The sequence below is a fragment of the Diplotaxodon limnothrissa genome, linkage group LG20 (genome assembly GCF_057381915.1).
Source record: "Diplotaxodon limnothrissa isolate DT_005_m linkage group LG20, D_limnothrissa_male_GT1.1, whole genome shotgun sequence".
In the NCBI taxonomy this organism is placed as follows: domain Eukaryota; kingdom Metazoa; phylum Chordata; class Actinopteri; order Cichliformes; family Cichlidae; genus Diplotaxodon; species Diplotaxodon limnothrissa.
In genome coordinates, this window is record NC_140615.1 from 25,300,745 (window position 1) to 25,320,815 (window position 20,071).

General features: G+C 42.3%; 1 protein-coding gene across 1 annotated transcript; it reads left to right on the plus strand.

Annotated features, from left to right (window-relative positions):
• Positions 1–16,729: 16,729 nt before the first annotated feature.
• On the plus strand, positions 16,730–19,088 carry LOC146610997 (uncharacterized). The gene is made up of 2 exons (XM_085345545.1): positions 16,730–18,298; positions 18,630–19,088. The coding sequence occupies exons 1-2, from the start codon at positions 16,730–16,732 to the stop codon at positions 19,086–19,088; spliced, it is 2,028 nt and encodes a 675-aa protein (XP_085201671.1).
• The last annotated feature ends 983 nt before the right edge of the window (positions 19,089–20,071 follow it).

Genomic DNA, 20,071 nt, shown 5'->3' on the forward strand with positions numbered 1-20,071 from the left:
AAGATGCACGTCTCCTCTCACTCTTCCAAAACACTCCCAATGGGTTTTGCATGTTGTAGTGTGAGTGTATCTATTTCTGTGTGTGTGTGTGTCTGTGTGTGTGTATGAGAGAAAGAGAGAGATTCTGTATACTACTAGTTCTGCTAACATGGCCCAAAAATAGCGAACTGGAGAGGTGTGAAGTAAAAAAGGAAAGGACACTTTAGTAGAGGAGTAACTGACACGGGGTGAGTCACTTTCTCTCTCACACACACACACACACACACACACACACACACGCAAACATGGGGTGTGCTCATGCAAACTATAGACTTACAAGCACACACATGCATACAGTACCCAAAACTGTAGCATGTCACAAAAACGCAGAGTTGTGAAATTGTCTCACTATGGCTTTGTCACCACTGAGTGTGTAGTCAAGACTCGCAAGATTGTGTCTCACTGCCATGTGATTGGCTGCTTCACTGTTGGTTTGATTCCAAATTACTGTAAAAGATTCCCCCATTACTGGTTTAAGGTACTGCCTCACTTATAAAAACCTCCTTTTTTTCTTAATGGCTTAGCCTTTTGTAATCCTTTGCAGTTTCTCCACAGAGATCTGTGGGCCCGGTTACAATCAAAGACTGTTATATGGCAAAGTGCTAAATCGATTTGCCTGATTTAAGGGTAGACGGGTCAGATTTCACCCAGAAACCTATTCCCTTGCTATTATGGGCTTCTCGAGGTATATTTGACTTTGTGACAGCCTCTGATCAGTGTATTGGCATTTGTGCTTGTCTGTTTACGCTCTAGGAAGTTAATCCCTTTAACACATTGTGAAACGCCCTACATCACATTGACTGCACTTTACACGTAACACCACCACACCTCACAAATTAGTCATTTGTTTATTAATGCACTTGAACACTTTAACACTACAAATTCAATGTGGCTACATTATTTTCTGTGCTCTTAAAGTGATTTGTCATTACTGTCGTTCTGAGTCAGCATTTTTGTCAATGAACTGATGTTTTAACAGAGCATATATTCAAGTTCAAGCCAAAATGGAGTTGTTGGCTTTTTCCGTAACCTTCATTTTTGAATGTTGACTCAGTGATAAGACTAGTGTTTTTTCCCAGTTCTATTTACACCAGTGCTTAAAGGGTGTTGTATTGTAAATGCAGAAGTGAGACTGGGAGAGAGAGAAGGAGAGAGGAAACGATACTAAGACGTTTTACTGACACAGTGCCTAATGATCACAAGAGCGAAAGATACATGCACGATTATGAGCACACAGACACACACAAGCCATGTGATCTCTCGATTAGTGCTGTAGTCACACCCTCCCACTCTCTCTGGTTATTTGATCACAATCTCCCTCCTACTCCTGGGCTCCAGTCAAACAGAAACTTTCAAGAGATAATGCTTGCTCGACATGAAATCACTGATGACCTTTGCTGAAATAACTTAGATATTCAATTTTTATGTTCAGTGGAGATGTTCAGCTGACAGAACAAAAATAAATCGCTTCGAACATATGTAGACATTTTTACGTCAGTTGATATTCAAAGGTTGCGTTTGATGGTATTCAAAACCTAAAGGTGAAGGATATAGCCTAGAATTTTATCTACGGGGGTTATAACACTGTGATGTAGCTGTAATTTTGTGGGGGTGAGATGGTTTATCTTATCTTTGCCTAAAATTTCTTCTTGAAACATGTTGATAGTTTTAAAGATGGCTGCACTTTTCTAAAGGCCCTTTACAGAGCTGAATGTTAGTCATTCACCATTTACAAGGGAGATCGTTTTGCCTGTCGGATACCCAGCCTCTCTGTGCTGTTCTGCTTTTTTTTGTTTTAAGAGGTCATCATATGATCAGCAGGAAAGAGTGATTGGTGGTGTGGTTAACAAAAATGCAATGTATTCAGTATATCCACAAATTAAGTTATTATTTTCGAGAAAAACTTTTAGGTATCTAACTTTTAGGTGTATGAGCTTCTCTGCAGCTGTTATAGTGCCTCTGGGAAGCAATCATAAGATCATAATCAACAATGATTATTCATCATTTTCGATGGCCAGGGTCATTATAGACGTGACAGAAGAAAAGACAATAACACAAATAGAACACAGTCTGTAATCTAAACAGAAACTATGCATTATTGATCAATCAGGGAAGCTTGTGATCACAAATAAGTGAGTCTTGAGCTCTGTTTACTTTCACTGTTAAATAAAAGCATGCAGATCATACATTAGAACTCTTAAGTTGTATTTAATCATTCAGCGCAGTCAAGAGTTAACAGAAATTAACCTCATAACAAGAAGCTTCCCACCAGAATGTCAGTCAACACAAACCTATGCTCCCAAACCTTGTTTAGTTGTCCTTAGAGTGCAAAATGTAATTTAATGATTAAAGAAAAGAGTTGGAACGGCAATTGTTTGAACTACCTTAAAGTTTCTATAGGGAAATGTTTAGTTATTAGTTCTGTTTGAACCAAAGATCTCGTGATTTTACTGGCATTCAATTGATGGGAAACTGCTGATGTTGATCCTACACAGCTGTCACATTGTGTTAAAGAAACCACCCTTCAAGGACTTATGCCAAGTCATATGTTATGGGAAGTGGAGCACACAGTACAGTAAAGAAAAGCATATGACTTATTGCTACATCACACAGGACATTCCCATACCTCAGTGATTTTGCAATAAGACGTGTGAGTGGTCTTTTGTGGTTTCACGCTTGAAAGAAAAGCACATGATGGCACTGCACGCAGATCATGAACAAGTGATTACGCTAAAAAGAGAACTGACTTGTTATGACTATGACGAAACTCTCAGTGTGTCAGATCTGGACAGCTGGTATTACACTTCATCTGTCACAGCATGTCAATACTTAGTGATTATGTTTAGCTGTCTCACCTACAAGTACTGTGTGCCCAGCAAGCACACCTTTTCTATTGTCCACGCTGACTGTGATTGGCTGATGGGCTAAGAGGCTGAGGTGTTGCAGCAAATAGCACAGCTTGTGGGCCGGTCCATTCTGCAGCTCGAGGGAGGTTAATGAGTGAAGCCACTGGGCTATCAGCCAAACATGAGCAGCAACGCTAAGGCTCCCACAATGAGCCTGACTGTATTACCACTGAGCTCTGTCTAATTATACACTCCCAGCGAGGGAGAGAGTGACAGAGAGCATGTTAGGCAGGGGAAAGAAAAAGTTATTAAATGTTGCTGTGTGTCAGAGAGACTTACTGAGGGGATGACTGTAGACTGAAGTTATAACAGTGAGATATATACAAGGTGTGTGCTAGCAAGGAGATAGAAAGAGAGAAGGAGAGAGAGAGGGAAGGAGGGGGTTGGAGAGATCAAGCAAGAGAGAGACAGAGAGCACACTCACTCAGAGAGAGAGAGAGAGAGCAAAGAGACGTTTAGAAAGTGAGAAGGAGGAGAGGCAGGAATAGGATGAAGGGAGGGAAGGCTGAGCAGTAGAGAGGAGGAAGAGACTCGCAGTGTCAAAACTGGATATTCCTACGTGCCTGCTGCCGCCTGATCCAATGAGTAAACTCTCTGATACCTGCTACGCAAAGGCACCCGGCAAGGTATGTGACCACACTGCTTCCTCCTCTGAGTGCGCGCGTGTGTGTATGAGAGAGAGAGCACAGGTGTGTTGGCAACTTCGAGTGACAGGATAAACAGACTGGGCTGTGTGATTCGATTGCCCCGAAAAAACTGGTTCATGAGTTACTGTAGGTGCATGTATTCTGAGAGTAAGCTAATCTGATTATAGCTAGAAAATGTGTTTCAATTGTTTGTGTGTGCGTGCATGTGAATGAGCATGTTGTACAGACTCATGTAAGTCAGCACCTATGTGTGTGGGTGTTTGTGTGCGTGGAAGAGAATAACAGAGAGCGTGTGAACAAGAGGGAGAGTGTGACTGATCCAGAGAGGAGTGTGTGAGAAAGATGGAGTCAGACAGAGTGAGAGAGGTGGAGGTTCATCACTCAGCCTCAGACGGCAGATCAGGGCTTTCAGAATTAGAGCAGTGGGCTTAAATAGCCTTGGTCCAGAGATAGCAAGGGGGCCCTCGAGGAGCCCACTTAAATTGGGAGGGATGGGTATAATATTGGTGAGGGTGGGGTTAGCCCATGTGGGGGAAAATTTAGAAAGGGAATGATGGAGGAGGAGTAGAGGGGGGAAAAGATTTGCAGATGTTGGGGACAAGTCTAGGAAAGAGCTCATGCAATCAAAGGCAGGTGCATTAGGCATCTGTGATCTAAGTTCCTATTCAAGCAGTGTAAGAGATGCTTTATAATTATTCACTGGAAGAACTTATAAAGTCCCTTTTATTTTTTTTAATTAACTTCAAAAGTCTACTTAGTCAAAGACTTCGATTTTTTCTGTTTCTGTGTTTTCCTCTTGAAAGCACAGAACATGTGAGCCAGTTTGTAGTTCCATTATTGACTGCTCCCTCCTTATTTCTTTCCCATTCGAGATAGAGATAGAGGGAGACTCATACTCCACCAGTGTGCACAGTTATCATTTCTGTGTATCTATTTCTGCTACATCAAGCACTGTCCTTCTGTTGTGGTGACATCCCATATGCTGCATAAAGGAACATTTCACAGGTTCAAACAATTCTCAGCTACAGATGTGATTGAAGGGAAGCATATAACATTTGTCCCCATCGACTTAATTTACTTACTTCAATTATGAGGGTGATTTGCTGGAGTGTACAGGAAGTCTTATGTCTCAGTGTGATTGCTTTGAGAGATGCTTGTTTCTGAAAGGAACGTGAGTTTCATCTACAAGGTGCAATCGTTGCTTTGAATTTGTCATTTGCAATTTGAAGCAGGGATCCTCTGGTGTATCAGTGCAGGTTCATGCCAGAGCAGGGCTCTAGTTGTAAATGGGTGTTTTCAAAACCCAGCTCTCCCGTGTTTATTTTGTGTTATAGCAACTTAACAAGTCAAAGCCTACGGCTCTATGATATACTCCAGTGTACAGAGATGTGCCCTTATGAATGATGTAAAGGCAAACTGAATGTAGCGATGGTTCTATATATATTTTGGGAAAGAGAAATACAACTTTTCTCTGTGGGCTGAATTAGAAATACAGCATGTTCTCCCATGCCATGTTTCTTAGAGTACTGTCACCATGCAGAGGAGAACAGGCCTCTTGTGGGAGAGGGTTGAGTGGCTGCTGGCCCTTTAAGAGGTCTATTTTTACAGGGGCACACTCATGCATGGAGCGAGGCGCACAGACGAGGCAGTGGCACACCGAGACTGTATCTGTGCTGCCTCACTTCTGTGACTCCAAACAGCACATCCTGCAGGACCATAACCTTGTGACTGAGTGACTGTGAGAGAGTCATAAAACTTGTGCAGTCCACAGAGGAGCGCGTGTTCTTTTAACACAAGCTCAAACACGAAAATCATCAAAACTGGAAGTTACAAGGTTTTCACCCAACAGGGAGACTCAACCCTTTTTTTTCCTCCAAGTGGATCTCTCTGAAGTCTAAAAGTGATAATGAGTGGGAGCTTGCAATAAAGACACCCTTATGCACACTGTACACAAATGTGCCAACATTCCCACATACTTGTTTTGATATGCAGATAGCTATGAAAGAAATCTGAAAACATTCATGCCCCCTTCTTACAAACACATAATACACTTTAGTTTACTTAACACCCACACACTCCTCGAAAGAAACCACAAAAGTGAGTACATTTCAGAACATTTCAACACAAACGCACATCCGTGCACTTAGAGGTGCGCATAGTGCTATACACCCACGTAAAAAAGAAAAAAATTACTTATACATCCTCAATATCTGGACCCAAAATAATCTTCTCCTTATGCAATCTGCATGTTATATAATGCATGGCCTGTCATTATCACAGCGCTCCTTCACGCCCTGCTGTGCCTCTCCACCTACAGCACCACGCAGACAGGCAGACACACACACACACACACACACCCTGCACCTTGTGTTAACAGTCATATACTCTACTCTAGCACTCCCACCCACGTTGAGTGTATGCTCTCAAACAGCTACCCAGATGAGTGAGAGGGAAAGACGGAGAGGAAGACATAGAGTGGGTGGGGTAAGGAGACTGAAAGTGAAAGGCACAAAAAGGGAAAACTTACAGAATGAAGTGTAAATTCATGCAGAGACATGATTAAAGAAATCATATGTTGCTCATATATACGAGTCACTTTTAAGGCTGAATTTAAAAGGGGAAAATTCTGTCTTGAACACAGTGAAGCGCATCGTGGATGCAGTATTTTAGCAAGTGTCTGAGTTTACCTAACTCCACATAACCTCATTTATGCGTTCATTTTCTTTTTAATTTTGTTTAACAAGTTTATTTTCAGGAACTTAGAAGGCAAGAAAACATTCAGGCACGATGTGTGAGGAATAATCACCCTCATTGTCACTCCAAGTCACACCTATTGGCATACAAAAGCTTGCGTGTCTTTGCCAGTCTTGCATGTCCTCTCAAGGAATGGACAGGGAGTCACCTTAGTGCTGTCCTACTATAAACTCATACAGCGTCTAATTTAGGAGGCATAGTGAAAAGAGAAGCTGCGACATTAGGTAATTATTCTGTGAACTTTATTTCATTATGAAGTAGTTCTTCATTTGTGCCATTTTTAGTCAGTCAAAGGGACTTGCATGTCTGCTGTTCCAAGATCAGCACTCCCACAATTGGAATGGTATGAGAATTGGCTTGGGAGCTCAGCAGAGGAGCCAGGAGTGTGTGATGAATAATCCCAAACACAGGCAAGTGTTTGAATACAGTTGACACTGTGCCAGACTGCTTTAAGGTGACAGCACACCTGTTGATCAGTGTGTCCTAAGAGATGAAGGTGCAGGGAGTGGCATTTCATCGATGAATCTCCATTTGAATCTGCTTATTTTTTATGTTAACTGAAGATATGTATATGCTTATAAACCAGTGTATGTGTGTGGTCAAAAGCAAACTTACATATTTAATCTGCCGGTTATCCAAGTCTGTTCTTGCTCTTTGTATATATACAGATCGTTTTCCTTGGCCTTGACATGCTAACCCTTGTGTATGATCAAGCAGTATGTTCTCCTACTCCTCCACACTTCATCTACAATAGGGGTCAGTGACCTTTCAACCGGGCCACCCACCACTAACACCCACAGTTTTTTAGCCAAGCCTGCCGTTCTGCCTGCTGAAGCCCGTGCAAGTAAAATTGCTCCCTCAGACAGACCCGGTGTGCACAAACAATAGAATGCACAGTATTGGCTTTGGTGTCACTGTACTGAAGGTGTAACATCTGATACATCCTGTATCAATAGTGACCTTAAACCCTATCCGAAAGTGGGATGTATATTACCCTTTCTATCCGAGCACTCTTCCTACTCATTTCGTCTCTTTTTTCCCCCCTTTGGTCTTGGAGAATATTAAAATAACTCATCAAAGCATCTTTCACTAATTTAATTTATCTTCTTTTTATGAGCAGACATCATCAAATTGATGGGTGATAAAGGTTCTCTCTCAAGTGGATTTGGGACTTTCCTTGTATTCATTTTGAAACGAAGCATTAAGCCCACTCAATCATATTTCGATATAATTTGCAGCACCCTCTATAACAAACTGAATAAGCATGTGTTGAGTAAATGACTGTGACCGTGTGTGGCTGGTTGGCAGATTTGGTGTGGGAGGGGTTGTACAGCAATAGCAATAATGGCAGTGTATAGCAATGTTGCCTTGAATACCAGCAGGGATAAAGGTACTCTAGACAGTATATGTGAAGCCAGTCTAGACAGTCTCTCTGAAAATGAATGGCACTTAAGCTACCAACAGGAGACCTGGCCATGCTCTCTCCATGGAGATGTCATCACTATGTTTGCTTACAGCTTGCTGACATTTTTGCTGCTAAACCAGACAACCAACAGAAACCCAGTTTGAGTGGCAGTCGCCAGGGGACAATGCCAAAAACAACAAAACTTTGGAATGAAAAGTAATCCCCCTCCTCTTCAGCCACACACATGCACACACACAGACACTTGTCCTCTCCCTTTCAAGCTCTTTTCACCCCATCAGACTTCATCACCCTCCCTTTGGCTTTCCCCTATTCTCCCGCCTCCACCCCACTCGTAAGCTGATGATTTCATAGTGTGAGAGTACGGCTTGGATGAAGGGCTCTGAGTCGGGTTAATCATGTCACTAATTCACAAATTCCAAAACTCTGACTGTTCTACCTGTGAGAGAATGTACATAAGAAGTTGGAGATCTAAGTTAAAAGAAAAAGGAGCCTGTGAGGCCCATGATGGAAAATACCAAAGCATGACTGTGCATCTGCAATGCGTGACATCACTGCTATTGCATAAGAATTGTTTTCATCTGACAAACACTAGTCAGTTGGTGTTTGTTTTGTGTGTTTTTATATCTTTGTGAACTATTTGATGCCTAGAAATTGAAACCAAACTAAGTACTTGGTGGTTGAAAGCATATGTGGTGTAGATGCTACATTATAGGCAAATGATCACACTGAGACAATGGAAAAATGCAAAAATGAAACTTCCATCAGCAGACGCTTTAAATGTCAATGAATGACAATTGCATGACACCCGCCCCAGAGAATGTCAGCCACAAGATTTGCAGAATACCTGTCAAGTTGTTTCGCGCTGACCCATGTGTGCACACTTGTATGTGAAGTGCACACTGAAGTATTTACAGAAGTAAAGAGAGACAGACAGCAGCAGGCCACCACGGTCAAAGAAAGAGGAGCATGAGGTGGAGAATTTTTTGCTTCTGCTGACTGGCTGACCTGCATGTAATTAGTCAAGTCATATTTTTAACTGATATTGCGTAAAAGCCAGCTTAAGGAGCAATAGCTGCCCTATTTATACCCTAGGGGCTAATGGCCTGTACCACTACATAGGGGGATTTCCTCCCAGAACTATACTAAGCCTGCCTTAGGCCGTACCAGTTAGGATTCACAGGGATTAACTCAGCAATACATTACAGACTTCACATTGTAGTCTGCCATACTCTCCTCCTATTAACTCTGCTCTTGCAATCTTCAGCAGTTGTATTTTCAGTTGTCATGTTTAGGAGTTTATATGTGATGTTTATTTTTGCTGGACTGTTGATCTTATTCATACAAAAAAAAAAAATAGCAATATATTTATTACTTTATGCAGCTATGAGGTGTACACAGCTGTCATAAGTGAACAAAGAATCAGTCTTATGACTCTTTGCATGCACGTTTTTGTGTACATGGAGCCTGCCGTGTGTGCGTGTGTGTGTGTGCGTGTGTGTGTGTGTGTGTGTGTGTGTGTGTGTGTGTGTGTGTGTGTAGGGGTGTTAATAGTAACTCCTGAGCCATAATCTGATCTTCATTATGATGAACCTGCTGCGGGCAGGGCTGCTGGCTCATCCTGCTGAAGAATGGGTCAGTGCCCTGAAGGCTGACCTGGCGTTTTGCCCAACAAGCCCGTATCACCGTGTCCTTTTATCAGCTTAGCCTGGCTTTTTGTAGAGTAATCTGCTGCACAAAGCTAGTAGTACTCCCCCCCACAACCCACCCCTCCCATCCCACACCTCAACCTTACTCTACCACCACAGCTCATCCTAATAAATGAGAAAATTATAACGAATGAGAATGTTTGCTAACTGGTCTACAAATTAATCAAGACGCTTGACCCCTACAGCAAAGGGGATCCAGTGGATCAGTTGCGATGTGATGGTGTGGTTTTAATCCATTAAAAACCATCCCATTGCCTGTCCAGTGCTTGACTTAAAGGGAATGGTGGGTGCAAATCAAAACAAAGTTTATATAAATATAAAGTCTCTCTCTCTCGCTCTCTCTCTCTCTCTCTCTCTTCCTCTCCCCCCCACATCTTCTTCTCGTCTCCTCTTCTCTTCCCTTTGTTCTGATCTGTTACATTCAGCAACAAATTTCTGCTGCATCAGACGTCCATCATAGATCTTCTACCCAGCCTGAAACGTGATCGGATACTTAATACAAGGCTACACATGAGGATGAGGGAGAGGTGGGGGTTGGTTGGGGGTGGGGAACCCCCACACTAAATGTCATTTTCTTAAAAAAAAATGTAAAAAAAAGTAAAATGTCCCATGCTCTCTAAATCCTCAACTGTAGAGGTCTTTAACCCCTCATGGTACTTTACACTCCTGCTACGGTTTGTTGGATGTAGTCTGACTCATCTGACCTTTCTCGTCTTGGCCTGACCCCATGTGTGTGCGTGTGTGTGTGTGTGTGTGTGTAGGTGTGTGTGTGTGAGATGGACAGATTAAATAGTGCAAAGCTAGAGAGTGAGACAAGCAGAAACAGAAGAGACTGAGGAAGAGTACACCAAACGCCTTAGTGCTATCATAGTACCATAAATGATTAACACGCAGTGTGTGTTTGTTGTGTTAATATTTGTATATATACGTTTGAATTTGCTTGAATTTCAAAGCGTGCTACATAAGTAGAAGACAACAGTCATTTCTATACCTCTGTCATAGTAAATACCCAGTGATGAACCCAGTCCTATTTCTTTCTCTTTCACTATGACTGGGCTATTACGTGTAAATGTCTATCAAATACTGAATAGTGTTTCATATAAAAGCTGACTGTGTTCATATGATTTTATTTACACCTGAACATTTAAATTATTTCCTTTTTTTTTTTCCCAATATGAAAGTATTGCATCTGCTAACTGACCTGGCTTTGTTGATTTTAGTTTAAAATCTTTTATTTAAGCGGCAAGTTATCTTGCATAATCATCCAATTTATTGAAATAAAAAATATATATATATGAAATAAAGGTACAGTAAATCAGCCATTGTTTTAGAAATTGGTTGCTTTTGTGTATTTTTCAAAGTTGAAATTTTCAAAACTATTCGTTCAGCCTCCACATCTCGTCTCGTCACATCAGAAAGGCAATTTGTCACTCTTTTAACTGATTAGAAGGGCCTTGGCACACCCTTGTAAATCATTATTTACAACTGCCTGCTGCTTGCTATCTTGTCAGTGACTTACATATGTCACTTATATGTAATATGGTATGTGTACTTATTAGCAACCTATAGTAGTATTAGTAAAGTATAATGAATAAGTCTTAATATGCAAAATAATTGAACCAGTTTTCAAAATCTGTGAGACTTATTTTCCGTACATTTTATTTTTTCTTTTCTTTTTTTTTATTATGTCTTTGCTACACATACAAGAAATACCACACTCTTCTACGGTACTGACTAGCACAAAGGAAATATATATTTAAAAAATGTAAAAATAAGTGGAAATGTTCGTGCAGTGCTTTATGGTAAATTACAGAGCGATTTTTATACGCCTTCTGTCATTTCTGTCTGTCGGGCTACAGCCTCTCATCCAAATCACAACAGATACGTCCCCTTGCAATGCATTGCCGAAAAAAACCAAATCTTTTGGAATGTGTTATCCTGCCTCTGCAGGCATCTGCCACGATGGGTTTTTTTTTTTCTTCTTCTTTGTGATATGCAGTGCCATAAAACCGTTTCATCTTTTTTCTTTTCTTTCTTTTCTATTGCAATGATTGGCCAACAAGTTACAGTGCAAGCGGTAAAGGCGTAAGTGCGAATCCATTCCAGTCAATCTCCCACATACAGTAATGTGTAACTTTGCACTGTTGAAAGTGATACACCATAGAAAAAAAGTGCATATTTAATTATTGCTCTAGATCAGAAAAAAGTGCAAATGCACAGCTACATTTAAGTTTCTTTTATGTAAACAGCGACACAGGGACTTGTGATTCAGATTTTATGTCCATGTCCATCACCATAAATATAGTTTTGCAAGATAAACTATGGATTTTGAGTATTTCTTCATAGCTCTTGTTATAATTACTGCTCCCGCTGTCATAAAAATGGGTTGGAAAGAAATGCAAGACAAGTGAGAAACAATTATAAAATAAACATAATGTAATACAGCTTTTTTTAACAACTGCAAATTATGTTCTGTTTGTGAACTACCTTTGTTCCTACTATACTTGGTATATTTTATCTTTATTCATTATGGCCTAGTGGAGCAGTCTACCTAATAAAAAAAAATCTAATTACCTTCAAAATATTTTTTTCTATTTTATTTTTAATGTAAAATTTAGTTTCATTTAAAGTCCTAATATATGCCGTGTTGTTCTTAATCTGCACCGCCTCATGAATTTACCTACAGTCTCTTGTGATATGATTGTGATACTCAAATAACCCACATAAATTTAACAATTGCTTTAGCAGACAGCACTCATGCCCACACAACCTCGATGCACATCATTTTCACTTTGAAAAAAAAATACAAGTAATGTTTTCTAAATGTCAGAGGAGATGCACTTGGCAGTTGCCGCCTGACTCTGAGATTGTTTTAATGTGGCCTTTAGGCTGATTTTTGAACACACACCTACTTGTCTGATTAGCTTTCCATTTCTTTGAAGATGAGAAGTTAGACAAGATTAACTTCTGATGTGCTGTTGGTGGGTACAAATGGTTTGCTTATAGAACTGTAAAGGAACAGAAAGATTTCTTTTTTTCACTTAACCGTGAATAATGATTTGATTGCTTCATTAAATCCTTTTTTCTCTTGTGCTCCACTTTATGTTCTTGTTTCTGAATTGCAATTTTGTGCTGATAATTAACATAAGCTTGTTTGAGATGAGGTTTGGCCCTGTTTCTTTGACGAGAATCAGACAGGGTTATTTGCATAGTATTGCGTTTTCAGTGCAGGGCCTGTTTATTATTTTTCAGAAGGCTTTATCACTGACAGGTTTTTGATTTCTCGCTGTGAATGAAATACACTGCTCGCGCCGATACAGTCCTAATAAGCCATACCCGCTATACCAACACACTTCACTTGTATCGACTGAATCACTGAAGCAAATCATTCAGAGCTCTCCTGCAGTGCTCCTGTTAGCGTACGAGCTTGAGTATGAGTGTGTGTGTGTGTGTGTGTGTGTGTGTGTGTGTGTGTGTGTGTGTGTGTGTGTGTGTGCATACATATGAAGTCAAATCAAATGTATTCATAAAAGCTCTTTGAACAAGCAGGTTCGCCATAAAGTGCTTTGATGAGAACAAAGGACACAAATTCAGATGAAACTACAGATAAACAAAAGAGAACAAGTATTGTGTGTGTGTGTCTGTGTGTGTGTATTTGTGTGTGCGCGCTTGATGGATGTGAGGTTTAGTTTTGAGTCAGAAGCAGCAGCAAAAGCCTAAGTCTGAGAGTGTGTGTAGGATGAGCCTCCTACCACGTCCCTCCCTGTCTCTCAACAGTCTCTGCCTCCCCTTTATCCCTCCCTTACTTTAATGTGGCAGTATGTCTTCTGAAATATGTTCACACGTATAGATGAATGATTTTCATTACTGATTTATTTTATTTTATTTTATGCATTTAAGATTGGGTGTGCAGTATATAATCTATATGGGCTGCATCCTCGATTGTGTGTGCATATATATATTTATATAAGTGTACACACACATATATAAATATAAATATGTATACAATGTATACATATATGTGTATGCGTGTGTGTATATAAGTGTATGCATGTTTGTATCCCTCACAGTGATTAAAGCAAGTGGGCGGCAGCAGCAACTGGTCTGCCTGTGTGGCTCTGCATAGCAGACATGTTTCTCACTGCTAGATATTACTCATTTCCTCAGCCCTTTGCACACACAAGCATATACACACTCACTTGACACACACGTACTCATATACACAACAGACACAGACGGATAGCAGGCTCTCAGTTTTTTCCCTCAGTTTGGTGGGCTCGCTGGTGCTATTTCATGCGTACAGAGATCAGAGGCAGTGTGTAGCTGGAAGCTGCTGATATCTGCGGGTGTTGTAACTGGCTGTAGTGCTTTGGAGAAGCAGTGTAGCACAGTAAGGAGCTGAGGAGTGGGTTGACCCTCTGGGAGGACTACAATATGAATGACTGCCAACTCCGGGATGTCTGCTTAGCCTGCTGTAAGGTCAGTGTGACATCAAGTCACAACAACTTGCAACTCCATCAACTTGTCTGTCTTCTCCTTGGATAAGAGCACCTATTACATGTGTTTTTGTTGCAGTTAGAATGATGGAACTATTGTTTGCTGTTTCTTTATTTAAAAAAAAATAGGTGAAATATCAAAGTAGGCAAAAGTAGCAACCAAAATTTAGCAGTTCTGTTTTTCTGATGTTGGACATTACTCCTGAGTAATGTGTGAAGAGAAAAGGCGGGACGAGGAAGAGCACTGCAAATGTACATGTCAAATTTTGAAGTTGTTCAGAAGTTGAAAATGTAAGCATTTTGCATTTCAATGTAATAAAAAGAACATTTATGGATTATTTTATAAGTTGTAGTGAAAATGAGACACACTTGCATTTATTAATTGCATATATTGTTACAAAGCCATGCAAAAAACTGAGGAATCCCTAATTGGAAGGAACATGTAACATCATTATGGCTTTGATCGGACGCTTTTGATATATTTAAATGTTACAACAACAGTAGCTCCAGCTAAATTCCAACTCTCTGTGTGCATGTCTGCACAGTGTAGGAGTATTCTGTTAGAACCTGACATTTCTCTGCAAACTCCTCCACATGTACAATTGTGTTCTTTGTTTTCTTGTACTTTTTTTTGGCAAGTTTATATTCGGTCTATTTTGACAACCTTTTTCATAATGACTGTCAAGATGGCGAGAGTATAAGAGTCATATGAGGACAAAAGCTGAAGCCAATTTTTTTTATTATTATTTAAGACATCTGGATTCTAGACAAGTGCTTGTTTAATGAAATTCTGCTATAGAAAAAAAAACATAAGAAAGCCTTTGAATACTTTGTTGATTTTGATGTTTGTTTTTAGGTTTATTTTATTGCTTTCTAAAAAGGCTTTTTTGGCATATTGAAGAAACCAATAAAACTTTAAGTCAATGAATTTAACAAATTATTGTGAACATAAATATTAACAGCTCAGATGAACGCACATTGAAAATGTCTGTAGATTACGTAACGTCTGATTAAGGCCCCATATCCAGAATATATCTTTTTTGAAACACAAGGCCTTTTTTTAGCCCCCAGCTTTCAGCATAACTTAAAAGAAGTCACTTAACATTGACCCTCATCATCTGCTTCATCTACTAACCTAATTATTGTGCATTATAAACATTTACGAATTTTCTTCACCTTTCTTGCCGGCATCCGGGACGAAAGAAAGCCCCTCCTCTCACTGCCCAGTTTTCAGTTTTCAACTCAGATACACAAACAGCTTGCTCCACTCTAACACTTATTCTGTTTTTGGACCAAGTCACTTGATGAGCAACAGTGTTCCCGCCTCTCTATGGAGTATCCCTATCTAACCTCTCTAACCAGCTGGATGTGTGAGTGTGTGTGGATACAGTTGCCATGGTGACAGTGTGGCGGATGGTGAGACGGCAGGGAGTCGGTAGGCAGTTGAGACAGACTTGCGGGTGAGTGCGGGGCTGGTGCGGCGGGAACAACGATGGCGGTGGCGGCGGAGGGAACAGCTGGACTCAGAGCGTGGCAGCCATCATTTCAAAAGAGCTCATTTAAAGCATTTGGAGAAGAATTGAAGGAGCTCCCCCGCACTTCTCACTGAATGAAACAAGGCTGCAAAATCTCTGACACATTTGAGGACTCAAACACAAACACACACGCACACAAAGACCTAAACAAATAAACACATTCACATATTTTTCCAGGGAAAAAAGAAAAATAACACATGCACGCAAACAAACATCGCATACGTGCGTGCAGGGACGCAAACAGACGTGCATTTTCCCCCTGCATTCCCTGCTGTGACACATAATTAATATGCAAAGACATATACCCTGTATCCACAACAACTGGTGGTAATATCAACAGTGCTTCTGTCAGCTTTGGGTGGGTGGTGACCAGCTTTGCCTTTCACTGGGGGAGTAAGTACAGCTGCCTGAGGGGAGTATTTGTGTGTCTGTTGCTGTCCATGTGCTTGTCTCAGAGAGAAGGGTTGGAGGGGTGTTAGTAGTAAGGCTTATATAGAATAAAGAGAGCACCCGAGGGTGTCGAGGGGGTGGTTCATGAAAGTGGTACAAAAACGTATCTGCATATTCCAATCATCCCCTGAGAGTCAGAGATGAAAACTCTCCTGCTGTGAGTGCTCTACGTGTGTGTTTTTGCGCACTCATACACATACATACTGCACTGCCTCTGAACTTCACTGGCTGCAAAATGTATTTTTAGCCCACATGTGGGAGTAATGTGTTTGAATGAATCGAGTAAGTTGGGTGGTTTCAGTCCCACCGCACTGCAAAGGTAATGACTAATTAGCTACAGCAATCAGAAAAGCTTGGAGTTTCTAACCTCTTTAAAGTAGTTTGGAAGAGGGAGTCACCAACTGATTTCTCTCCATCTGCCTGATACAGCAGAATGTTTGTTTGTATGTCTGACCAGACTGACAGCTAAGTCTTAACTACAACTGATGCCAGGACCTAACAGACTGTTCCTCTTCAGTGTTCACACTTAATCTCTCTTACTTCTGTCTCGGTCCCCTCCCTCAAGTTTACCCACCTATCTCTGTTTTCTGTCCTCTTTTATCCTCTCTGTAGGTGAGTGGTGCTTCAGCACAAGAGAATCCACAGTGATCTGACAGTGATGCTGTGTGTCAGCTTTCCCCTCTGTCTGCACCCCTCTTTCTCCCGTGAGGCCCATGTGACCTAGCCTACACCCATAAACAGGGGGCCCCCACTGCCGCTGGAGCCCACCCATGAATCCCAGCCCTGACCGCGGCAAAGAGTGCCTCCCTCCGAAGAAGAGGGAGTCTCGCCAAGGATCAGCAGAACACCACATCCCCCTGGATGAGTTTAAACCCCCTGTACCTCTGCGGAGTCGGTCCAGTATAGGGAGAGGAGAAGCCAGTGAAAGGGACCGTGTCCAGGCAAATCCGAACCCGCATCTCCTACATACTCCTCCACCCCTTCCTGCTCCAATACCAGGCCTCCCTGTGCCCATACCATGGACCCTAAGCTATTCACCCACTGTTTCTCTTCCGCTCTTCACAGGGCAGGTCAGCGAAAGGAGGGGCTCAGGATCACCCGCTTGGAGAGATGATCCTCTTTCCTCATCCCTGCCCCATCACTCCAGGTGGCTCAGAGGGGAGGTTCCCCTTTCTCTGCCACCTTCTCCATCATCCTCCTCTACTTCATCCTTTAAGACTCCCTTCCCAGCCAGTCCCAGAGAGATGTGGTCCTATATTAACAGCGGTCGGCGGGACTATAGCTCCTCTCTCTTTTCCCCATCATACCTGTTTGGCCACCACCCTCTCTACTCCCAAGAACCAAGCTTAGTTGAAGTGAGACCCAGGTACTTGGGAAAGCGGCCCAATGGCCTGGATGGGTCAGGCAGCAGGACTGCCTCAGCCTCTAGGCCTCTGCTCACAGGAGACTATGGGAATGATAGCAGCAGAGCCCAGCTTGATATTAGTCCACACAGCTCCCATGCCAATGGTGGACGGCGACAGCAGGAGGATCTAACAACACGTATCCATTCTGGAGGGCCATTTTTGTCAGACTCTCAAGCTCAGGGGGCCGCTGAGCCACATTCCTCACTGCAGGATAGACATCTGCCTGGAATAGTTAAGACCAGCTCCAATTTGCTTTCTCTCAGTCCCCATCCTCTTGGACCAGACTCCAGGGCAAGTAGAGGGGGACTATTGGATCACCTAGGGGCCACACCAGCTGAAACCCAAATCATCTACTCCTTGGGATCGGCATGTCCCTCCAGCCCTCAGGCTCAAACCTATCCACTCTACAGCTCCTCAGGAACAAGTCTTTACAGCCTGCACAGGGAGCCAGGCCCCAGACAGCACAACTATAGGAACTCACCACACTCACCACTGGGTCTACCTAACAGCCATGACAGGCCACAAAGAGACCAGGACAGAGACCAAGAAAGAGACAAGGTCACACAAAGGGAGAGGGAGCGCAGTACAGATAAAGAAAAACAGAAGCAATCACAGTATGACAAAGACCAAGAAAGAGACAGTGAGCGTGAGAGACGACGGGACAGAGAAAGAGACAGAGGGAGAGATTTGTCTCCTTCCCATCATCACCCATCTCCCCCTGCACTCCTACCTCACTTCACCAAGGGTTCTTTGATTGAGCTAGCCAGCGGGCGACTGAAGCGGGTGGAGGAGCTGAGGACTGAGGACTTCCTGAGGAGTGCAGATAGCTCCCCAGAATTCCACCTCAGCACCTGCACCGTCCTGCAGATTTCCCCCAGTAGTACACAAGGCTTCAGTCACCTGCATGTCCATCTCACAGACCGCAACACTCAGGTCAGCTTTGCTTTGACATATGTTCTTACACACACACACACACACACACACACACACACACACACACACACACACACACACACACACACACACACACACACACATTGATAGATATAAATCCTCAAGTAGATAGCCAAAATATTAAAGGACAAACTTAGTGATTATTCATAGTGTAGGTTGCTATTTCTTTGATATTCCCTGGTCAAAAGCTGCATTTTATAGGTTGGTTTATACATTTCGCTAAACACCAACGTGTCACTGTATTGATAATAAGTGCCAGACATGCACTGTCTTTTCTTTGAGTTTATAACAATGTTGTGGTTTTGTGTAGGAGTTACTGAAGGTCTTGGTGGAGTATCCGTTCTTTGTGCAAGACAGAGGCTGGTCTTCTTGCTGTCCCCAGAGAACCACACAGCTGTACAGCCTGCCCTGCCGCCAGCTCACAGAGGGTGATGTCTGCTTGGCCCTCACCCCCACCCCGACCCATCGGACACACACTCGTACCAGCTCCAGGACCCATCGCACGCAACTACCCTCGAGGGCTGCAGCAGAATCCAGCAGTTCGCACAGGGAGGAGATGCCACCACCACCTCCTCCTCCCCCTCTGCCTCAACACCCACACCCAACCGTGCCGGCCCCTCCAAGCGCTCTGGCCCGAGAGCCCTTGGCTAAGGACCAGCAGCGCCCACGCAAACGGCGCTGGTCTGCCCCAGACACCCTTCCCTCAACCAGAACTGATGAAAGCCTCCTGGATTTACCTCATGGCTCCAAGCTAATGAAGTGGCAGTAGAACTCACATGCATACTTACACATACACAGGCACACATACACACCCTCCTTGTCTCTGTTGCACCAACCAAGACAAACAATGGAGAGACCTCAAGGCAGGGTTGCAGGGAAGGAAATTTAAAAAATACATATATATATATAAACAACAGAAAACACAGTTTGCAGGTGTCCATACTGCTGCCCAAATGATAGTCAACTCTATTAAGGCCCCTTCCTCCACCATTCTTTCCTTTCATTACCCTTTTTCCCTTTCCTTTCCTTTCCATCCCTCATATTTAACTTAGCACAGCCCTGAAAGGAGCAGCAGCTGAAGATTCTCTGGATGGCTGCTTACAAACACTGATGACATTTAGTGAGACAATCAAGCACTTGTGTGTTCACTCTGTTTTTGTAATGGTTGTTGTCCCCCACACCTACTTACCGAAAGTGTTTGCTGCAGGGTATTTTCAATCAGTGTTATGAAAGTTAATGCTACTGAAGAATTGCAGATATACATGAACAAAAATTGACTATATATATATTGCATTACAGGTGTTATATACAGTAAATATGCTAAACAGATTTAATGCAATCTCTCCGTCAATTTTGCAATGCATTTTTCTTTTCTTTTTCTTCTTCTTTTCTTGCTTCTGAGCCGATGCCTACGGGTCGGCCTGGGCAGGCAAGGTGAATGTACGAGCAACTCTTAGCCTTTTTTTATTCTCATCACTGGGAGTCATTTCAAACGGTTGTTCGTCAAGGCATTACTCTCCAATATGTTCTTAACATTATCTCTGAGAAAGGGAGAACACTAATGAAAACTGCGTAACAGACAATCCCACCCACACAGACAGGTCTGTGCCACATCGCCTCGACACTCATGGTGTTTTTCCATTAAAAACTGAATGATGGAAAGAGTAAAAAAGTGCAGTATGGCTGAAGAGTAATGGTGCTAATAACACGTTGGAACATGATGCTTTGTGAATACTCTTGACCCCTGTGTAC

What these genes read in the sequence shown, in the direction of transcription:
- LOC146610997 (XM_085345545.1), top strand. Translation starts at nt 16,730, where the DNA reads ATGAATCCCAGCCCTGACCGCGGCAAAGAGTGCCTCCCTCCGAAGAAG. An exon ending in TCACAGACCGCAACACTCAG is followed by an intron (nt 18,299 to 18,629) that starts GTCAGCTTTGCT and finishes GGTTTTGTGTAG; the next exon opens with GAGTTACTGAAGGTCTTGGT.